The 9,597-nt window shown below is 49.6% G+C and overlaps 1 protein-coding gene across 1 annotated transcript in view; it reads right to left on the reverse strand.

Annotated features, from left to right (window-relative positions):
- Positions 1-9,597, reverse strand: part of LOC106808109 — a 50,589-nt gene that overhangs the window by 6,906 nt on the left and 34,086 nt on the right. The window contains exon 3 of the mRNA XM_014810684.1: positions 4,490-4,504. Within this exon, the coding sequence (XP_014666170.1) occupies positions 4,490-4,504 (15 nt within the window). The remainder of the gene's footprint in view (positions 1-4,489; positions 4,505-9,597) is intronic.

Consider the following 9,597-nt stretch of genomic DNA (forward strand, 5'->3'; position numbering starts at 1 on the left):
CCTTTCATGTAAGCACGTTTCTCCTTATATAAGTACATGTCCTACAATATAAGCACGAATCCTCTCATGTAAGCACGTTTCTCCTTATATAAGTACATGTCCTACAATATAAGCATGAATCCTCTCATGTAAGCACGAATCCTCTCATGTAAGCACGTTTCTCCTTATATAAGTACATGTCCTACAATATAAGCACGAATCCTCTCATGTAAGCACGAATCCTCTCATGTAAGCACGTTTCTCCTTATATAAATACATGTCCTATCATACAAGCACGAATCCTCTCATGTAAGCACGAATCCCCTTATGTAAGCACGTTTCTCCTTATATGAGTACATGTCCTACCATATAAGCACGAATCCTCTCATGTAAGCACGAATCCCCTTATGTAAGCACGTTTCTCCTTATGAAAGCACGAGCACCTCATGTGGGTAGGTTTCCCTAATGTAAGCACGTTGCTGCTAATGGAAGAACGGTCCCCTGACGTCAGCACGTACACCCTCATTGAAGTAGGTTGCCCTCTTGTAATCACGTTTCTCTCGCGTGAGCATGTGAGCACGGGCCCCTCATGAAAGCATGCCCCCCACCCCACCCTCGGACAGACACGGACGCGAAACAATCTACATGCAAATTTTTGTCATAGCCACTGGTTAATTCCCAGGAAAAGAAAAATCGTTTCTGAGAAGAAGAAGACGTCGGTCTTGCGAATGCATTAGTAGTCTCGTCGATGCGTGCGCTCGTCTCTCTCTCTCTTTCTCTCTCTCTCTCGCTCTCCCGCGCGCGCGTGTGTGTGTGCTTGTGTGTGTGTGTGTGCGTGCGTGCGTGCGTGTGTGCGTGCGTGCGTGCGTGCGTGTGTGCGTGCGCGGGGCGTGTATGTGTGTGCGTGTGTGTGCGTGCGCGTGTGTNTCTCGCAAGCGTAACGCGGAAAGCGAGAATTAAATTTTACAACTGATCCGTCTATCGCAGGCGACGGATCCGGAAGTCGCTTGTTACGTCGCTAAAGATTACAGCGAGTCTCGGGAAATTTTTCAGTAACCGCCGCTGGTGTGTTCATCCGGCGTTTATTTGTTTTCATGTATTGAATAATAAGACGTATACGTCCGCCGAACATCGAGCAATATCGTTAAACGAAGCTCATCTCCTCCCTCTTCCCTCCGTCCCCCCTGCCTCCTCCCAATCCCCCCTGCCTCCTCCCGCCCATCCCCTTGCCTGCCCCCCTCCCATCCCTGCTCTTCGCCTCCCATTCCCCTGCTCCTCCGCTCCACCATCCCCCCTCTTCCCTCTCAACCCTCCCCCTCCCACCCCCCTCTATCTCATCACCGTCGCTCCCCCTCCACCTCCCTCACACCCCCTCCTCTCTCCACCCCTCTCCTCTCACCCTCACTTACACCCCTCCTCACTCCCCGCCTCACCCTCCCATGACCCGTAACCCTCCCACCCCTTGACTCATACCTCCCACGCACGCCCCCCGCCGCCTCCTTCTTCTCCTCCCATCCCGCCCTCCTCCCATCTCCTCCCTCCTCACTACGCTCCATCCCTCCTGCCTTCCTCTCCTCACCCCCCGCCTCCTCTCTCCCACCCCATCGTAATCTGAACGACCGTTTATGCCCCCGAGTTACGCCCCCGAGGGTAGACAGGCAAGACTGATGCTTCATTAAGTATGCGGCGTTGGTCAAGTGCCTAGTACTTAAGCGTGGGTTCTTCTGCTCGCTCTCCGTTCCATGATTCACCGGAGAGGTGCGCTCGCGAATTGATGATGCCGAGAGAGGTGGTAGGGGCTTCGACTGGCCTAATTGGATTTCCTCTGAATGCGGCGCGAGGGCACATTGAGGCAGAGCGTGAGCCTTCTTGTCTGAGACCGACTTAGTACTAAGCTTGGCATATCGTTAGTGGACCCAGAATGGACGCGCAAGAGACGGTTAGAAAGAACGCAGATGGAATATGAATGAGGCATCAGGCACTTAATCCGATCGTAGGTGATCTGGGCGAGAGAAAGATTGATGTTGGACGCCTACATAACAGGAGGGAGAGCAGGGGGAGGGACGCCTGTAGAGCAGGGGGAGGGAAGGGGGAGGGGGACGCCTTGCGGAGCAGGGAGAGAAGAGGAGAACGACTCCAGAGCAGGTGGAGGGTCGACGCCTCTGGACCAGGAGAGGAGGCGGGGGAGGAGCGCCTCTGACCAGGAGAGGAGGGGGAGGATGGACGCCTCTGGTACCAGGAAGAGGGGGCGGAGGGACGCCTCCTGACCACGAAGGAGGAGGGAGGATGCGACGCCTTTGGACCAGGAGAGAGGGGGGAGGAGGACGCCTTCTGGACAGGAGAGAGGGGGAGGAAGAGCGGACGCGCCTTGGACCAGGAGAGAGGTGGAGGAGGGACGCCTCTGGCCAGGGATGAGAGGGGAGGAGGGACGCCATCTGGACCAGGAGAGGAGGGGGAGGAGGTGGGAGAAGAGACGCCTCTACACCAGTAGAGGAGGGGGAGGATGGACGCCTATCGTGTTTTGCTATCGTCGGACCAATCGAAAACCTTCCACGTCAACTTTAGAAAAAAAAGATTCGAAAGAGAATTAAAACGAACGTATATTTCATTATATAGCAAATTGCGCTTTACTTTTTTTCTCTCTTCCCGTGTTTCCCCGGTCAAAAGATAAACCCGGCTTGGTAAGACGTGATGGTAATTGCCCACCCGTGTATATTAAGGAAGCCGTGTATATGCTGCGCACCCATGCATTAACACCATATGATCGATCGCATTCGTCGTAACACATTCACAGCCGAAGGGCGGAAGCGAACTAGAATTGCAATGCACGACGCACGAGCCGATTTACTAACTACGCGTCACGCAGGAAGTAGGCTGGCAGATCATGATGCAATATTAAAGGGAATTGTGCATTTTGATGAATACAAAGGCATAAAGCTGTGGCACTGTTAGAGGCATGCCCTTAAGGAAGATTTGGCTATGAGCGCATCGCATATCTTGTCGCATGCAAGAATGGCCGGCCATTTTACCAAGATGGCCGTCACCGTTGATATTTTTTAAACAGTAGCTCAGGTTCTAGACTACCTAGGATCCTGGCAGCACACGCGCGTTAGTATATCTGTGTTACGCGAATATTCGTCAATACTTTTGCTTCAATGGAAAACGACGACGTGAGATCGGGGGTGAGGGGGGGGGTAAGGAAATTCGGGAATATCGGATGTAGTGCGTGTCAATGTCAACGCACAATCTCATCGGGGTTCCTGTATTATTGGGGCTGGACGCTGCGAGGCGTAAAATTCCTCTTGGGGGTAGGAGAAAAGAATGTGCTGTTACAGTGCTTGTATTACCACTGTAATGTTATTACCGTATGCCCTCTGACCTTAAACTGCGTGAGGACTCTTGTGTTTTTGCTATGGCCATTTTGTTCGTGATTTAAGCTCGGTCGCTGGATTCTGCCATTGTAAAGCTTGGTTTACCACAATGTAAGTACGTCAAGATAAGTCAATTGTGAACTGAAGCTGTCTCATAAAGAACATTGCTTACTTTATGTAGGCCAGTAACTATATGTTTTGCAATATTTTCTTTACAGTCACATATCGATGCAACTGAGTTAGTTTTATGTGAAAGTATCTTGAAGCATGTCCGGCCCATCTGTGACAGTAGTTCTCTATTTTTTATGTTGTGAGTTTTTTCAACCATTTGGTTCAAGTGGTCACATTAAAAGACAGAACGTGTTTTAGCTGACCCTGCTATATTATAAATATACTGGATGTTCCATGTTATTTTGAAGGAGGCAGTCAGATATGATTCGATGGTTTTTCGATAGTTGAACTCCGCGGGGAACGAGAAACCCTGCGGTGTACGAGGAATGCATCCACATGTACAAAAGGTACTCATTATGTCTCAGCTACACACATACACCACGCGCACGCACTAACGCCGCACGCACACGCGCACGCACACGCTTCTCGTACAAGCACAGCCAAGCGCACACTGCAACACCGCGAACACGCGCAGTTAGCCAGCTATGTACGTTCATTCAGGAAAACCTATACCAACACAGCCAATGCACGCACACACGCACACACGCACACACGCACGCACGCACGCACGCACAGCACCACGCACGTCACGCAAACACAAACATCGTACTGACGTACGAACCCACCACACTGGCGCATCACACACTCAGATATATAAATCCTATTTTCGCTGTTAAAACATCACACGGCACGCGCGGCCCATGACCCTCCCACCCACACCACCCACCCGCGTGCGTGCGTGCGTGCGTGGCGTGTAGGAATGGCGTTGCGCGACGTACGTTCGCGGATCGGTGATGATGCGAACGAGCCGACGTCTGCGGGCGGTGTTTGTACGGCTAGCGGTAACGGCAGGCGTCGGCCGACCACCGCAGCCGCTTCTCCAGAATGCCCTGGCGGTAGCCGTCCGTCTCCAACCAGAATGTGCTCGCCAGACAGACGATGAGGAGGATGATTGTGATGCAGCAGCAGAGGAACGAGATCACCTGTAAAACACAGCGAGGAATATATGAACACACGTAAAACACAGCGAGGAATATATGAACACACGTAAAACACAGCAAGGTATATATGAACACATGTAAAACACAGCAAGGTATATATGAACACATGTAAAGACATGTAAAACCTGCAAAACACAGCGAGGAATATATGAACACATGTAAAAACACAGCAAGGTATATATGAACACCTGTAAAACACAGCAAGGTATATATGAGCACCTGTAAAACACAGCGAGGAATATAAGAGCACCTGTAAAACACAGCGAGGAATATATGAACACACGTAAAACACAGCAAGGAATATGTGAACACATGTAAAACACAGCGAGAAATATATGAACACACGTAAAAACACAGCAAGGTATATATGAACACATGTAAAACACAGCGAGAAATATATGAACACGCGAAACACAGCAAGGTATATATGAACACATGTAAAACACAGCAAGGTATATATGAACACATGTAAAACACAAGCACTATAGTAACTATAGATATACAATATCATAGATAAAGGCACGATTGCATTTATAACGGCAATATAGATCGCCCGTGAACCAACGATGCGTGATTATCTGAAAACACGCGTGATCATCTGTGAACACATTACGTGTTCTATGAACACACGGTATTTGCGTGAACACACGATCTAAACACGCGTGATCATCTGTGACACATTACGTGTTCTATGAACACACGGTATTGGCCGCGAACACACGATGCACGATCTAAAAACACGCGTGATCATCTGTGAACACATTTACGTGTTCTATGAACACATTGCCCTTGTGACACACGACGTCACTATATAAAACACGCGTAATTGCGTGCGAGTACATCGTCTGATCTCTAAATAAACGCCACGATGGGCGCGAACACGCGCAGGTTTATTTGACCTATACATACAGCAGATGGGCTGCAAGCGAGCGACGGGAGCGTAGAAATGCAGGAGATTACCGCGTGAAAGCATCGTAAACACATCTCGCCTTTTAACCTACATACGATCGTCTATAAACACGCGAAATGGCCATTAGATAAATATCGTGCCTCGTGACACACCTGCAAACGCATGAAGCCACCTGTAAAATATGGCGTATATGGCCGTTAAAGCAGAGAAAACTCTCTTTTATATGCGTAATAAGAAAATTAATTAAAACCTGCCTGCTATAAATACGTGTTTAATGTGGTTTCATCAAGGTTTTAAAGCGCAGGAGCTATAAAAATCGATTGCTAAATATGAGTAAAGAGGTAGATAACATAATAACAGGAGTGCGTTACATCATCGCGTTAACTATATATATGTGTGTGTGTGTTTGATGTGGTGTGTGTGTGTGGTGTGTGTGTGTCGTGATAGTGCATGTGTGTGTGTGTGTTTTGTGTGTGTGTGGGTGTGGTGTGTGTGTGTGTGTTGTGTGTGTGTGTTGTGTGGGGTGTGTGTGGTGTGTGTGTGTGTGTGTGTGGGTGTGTGTTTGTGTGTGTGTGTGTTCGTTGTGCATGTGTGTGTGTGTGTGCATGGTGTGTTTGTGTGTGTCGTGTGTGTCGTGTGTGTGTGTGGGTGTGTGTGGTGCTGCGTGTGTGTGTGTGTGGTGTGGTGCGCGTGCGTGGCGTGCGTGCGTGCGTGCGTGCCGGGCCGCGTGCGTGTGAATATACGCATAATTGAATAACACGGTAGTGAAAGAGAAGAGATGAGAGAGAAAAGCCAGAGACTAGAGAGAACTCAGGAAGAGAGGCCGTAGGGAAAGAGTGTAGTGTTGTGTGAGAGAGAAATACAAAGAGAGAACACATAATTTCGTCTATTCGTGGCCCATATTCAAGCTATCTCACGTGGCTCACATTTCCGCCGCCCGCACACACACACACACACACCCGGTGCATCGATCCTGCATAGCGATTCCTTCCTCGGCGGCAGCCTCTCAATCTACGCTGATTGCACAACCGCCCCACACAGCATCGCTTCTAATGGGAGACCCGCGAAGCCACGAAGCCAACAAGAGCTCAGCTTCCCTGGAGGACGCGGTGCATCCGGCAAGGTGTGACGGCTAATTATTGCAGCGGCCGTCATTCTTCATTAGCGAGCGCATCGGTAAATTAGCGATCGGTGGGTGTAGGAGGAGAGGAGGGGGACGGGGAGGGAGAGGGGGTGGCTTAATGATGGGTGGAGGAGGAGGAGGAGGGGAGGAGGAGGGGACGGGGGGAGGGGGAGAGGGTGCTTATGAATGTGTGGCTAGTAGGATTATGTTCCCTGTGTCCTCTCGGGAGTCGTGTGTATGTCGTGTGAGTGAGTGAGTGAGTGAGTGAGTGAGTTGAGTTGAGAGAGAGCAGAGAACGAGAGAGGAGGAGAGAGAGAGAGAGGAGAGAGAGAGAGAGTAAAGGTGTGTGGTGTTCGCGTGTCCGTGCGTGTGTGGCGTGTGTGTGCCTGTGTGTGCGTGTGCGTGTGTGTGGTAGCCGTGTGTGTGCGTGTGTGCGTGTGTATGTGCGCGCGCGCATGCCGTTTTGTGTGTGTGTGCATTGTGTGTGATGCGCGTGTGCGTGTTTGTGTGTGTGTGTTGGTGTGTGTGTGTGTGTGTGTGTGTGTGTGTGCTGTCGTGTGCTTGCGTGCGTGTGCGTTGTGCGTGATGCGTGTGCGTGTGCCGTGGTGTGTGTTGTGTGTGTGTGTGTGTGTGTGTGTGTGTTTGGGTGTGTGTGTGGTGTGTAGTGTGCGTGCGTGTTATATGTGCGCGCGCATGCGTCTGCCATGCGTGTGCATAGTGTGTGTGCGTGTGCGTGTGTGGTTGTGTGTGTGTGTGTATGGGTGCGCGCGGCGCATGCCGTGTGGCATGGTGTGTGTGTGCGCGCGTGGTGAGAGCGTGAGTGTGTGTGTATCGTGCGTGCGTGCGTGCGCGCGCACGCGTGCGTATGAGATGTGTGTGTGTAATGTGTGTGCGCGCCTCGTTGTAGTGTGTGTGTGTGTGTGTGTGGTGTGTGTGTGTGTGTTGTGTGTGTGTGTGTGTGTGTGTGTGTGTGTGTGTGTGTGTGTGTGTGTGTGTGTGTGTGTGTCTATGTGCGTGCGTGCTTGCGTGTGTGTGTGCGTGTGTGGGTGCGCGCGCGTGAGTGTAGAACGCGCAGGCGTTTGCGTCGATTAAACGGCTGAGAATGGAGAACTTTCGCGAACACTGCGATCGAATTTCGTTTGGCCGTTACAGCTTCGTTCTCCACGCCCGAGCGCTGTTTTTTTTTACCGTTAATAATAACGATCGGAGAATTTTCCCAACAAACTGCCGTCGACGGCCAGTAACAGATTAACACAGATTAACTAGCTAGTCGGCACGTTCCAGCATAATAACGCCTGCATCGCCGAGCGGTCAACCCGAGGAGCAGAAACTTACTTGACTGAAATCGTAATTTGCTTAAAAAAATCCCCTCGTCGATTCGCATCAAATGAAATTCATTTCACGTAGGACTTCTGCGAATATTTCCAAGAAACTTTCCTGCTGGGAAAGGCCGGAACGCCGGAGGGGGGGATCGATGCCATGACTACAGTGAATTCAGGGAGGCGTTGTCCGAAATATTACGACCGGGTTCGAAATCGTATTTCTAAAATCGCATAGCTTTTGCAGACGAAGTGCAGGGGAAAGGCTACGACATTTTAGAGTTACGATAGTCATAAATACCCATGAGACGTTTCTGACAACGTTGACAAGTTTGACATCTATGAAGGCTACGTGGTATATATAGGACCTCAGCAGAATTATCACATCGTACTATGAAATATGCTACAGGCCACGTGCGCTACGGTTATTCACGTGCAAGCANGCACTAACCCAGTACAACGTTAGCCCCCGCACTAACCCAGTACAACGTTAGCCCCGCACTAACCCAGTACAACGTTAGCCCCCGCACTAACCCAGTACAACGTTAGCCCCCGCACTAACCCAGTACAACGTTAGCCGCCGCACTATACTGAATCTATTAGTCCCGCTGTAGTCAGTCGTCTCCGGCGGGAAAGATGCGAAGAGAGGTGCGCGCGCTGGGAGGAGAAATTATTCATTGCTGTGAGACGAACCTCGGTGGGTGTGTGTGTCTGTGTGTGCATACGCGTAGCGCGTGCAGATCTAGAGTCGCAGAAATAAACGCGGTGTGTAACGAGGTTTTCGGAGCGCGTGTATGGATTTGCGCGCCCGAAACATGCTGTACACGTAGAGAGGGAGTGAGATACTGGTGAGGGAAATGAAGCTGTTACTATGGTAATTTGTATGATGACCTTCTGAAGCCATCACCGGTGATAAGATGCATTCGTTCAGCGTGAAGAGGATGATGACTTAGCGCAAGACTAGCAGAATGATCAGAAATATCGTAGTAGGCTACGGGGCACCGCAATCAATACAAATTCTACCTTTTTACCTTTAACAATAACAAGAGAAATCGGAGATAGCAAACCTTCGCCACAGCGTAATAGTACCATCTTAATGGTACACCCAATATAGAGTTTGATAAAATTTTCAGAAATTTGAAAAAAAGAACTAAAGATCTTTTTTTTTTAATGAATTTTGAATGCGTCCGAAATCTTCCCCACAAAAAAAATCATAGATCCAGATCACCACCAAAATCTAATCGATTGGTTGTTGGCCCAAGACCAACCGGTCCAAAAATTTCATCCAAATCCGTCCGTAACTTTTTGAGATATCCTGTTGACAGAAAAACAAACCAACAAACCAACTAACAAACTAACCAACAAACTAACCAACAAACTAACAGGGGCGAAAACATAACCTCCTTGGCGAAGGTAATAACGAGTTAGACTCAACGGGTTATATGTTCTTGCTTTATGCAAATTCGGGATACCTATAGGCAACATCATAACGCGCCGCCTCTGCAAACATTATTAGCACGAATGCCGAGCCTGAAACAATATGTTGATGACAGTGTCGATGAATAATGAATGGGTAAATAGACTATACGTTATACATACTCCCATAGGTCTAATAAACGTGCGTGCATGCCGGGGCGTGTAAACACGTGTGAGATATACGGCGTCACGTTCTCTCTCTCTCTCTCTCTCTCTCTCTCTCTCTCTCTCTCTCTCTCTCTCTCTC

Source organism: Priapulus caudatus, unplaced genomic scaffold (assembly GCF_000485595.1).
Source record: "Priapulus caudatus unplaced genomic scaffold, Priapulus_caudatus-5.0.1 Scaffold254, whole genome shotgun sequence".
NCBI classification, from domain to species: domain Eukaryota; kingdom Metazoa; phylum Priapulida; class Priapulimorpha; order Priapulimorphida; family Priapulidae; genus Priapulus; species Priapulus caudatus.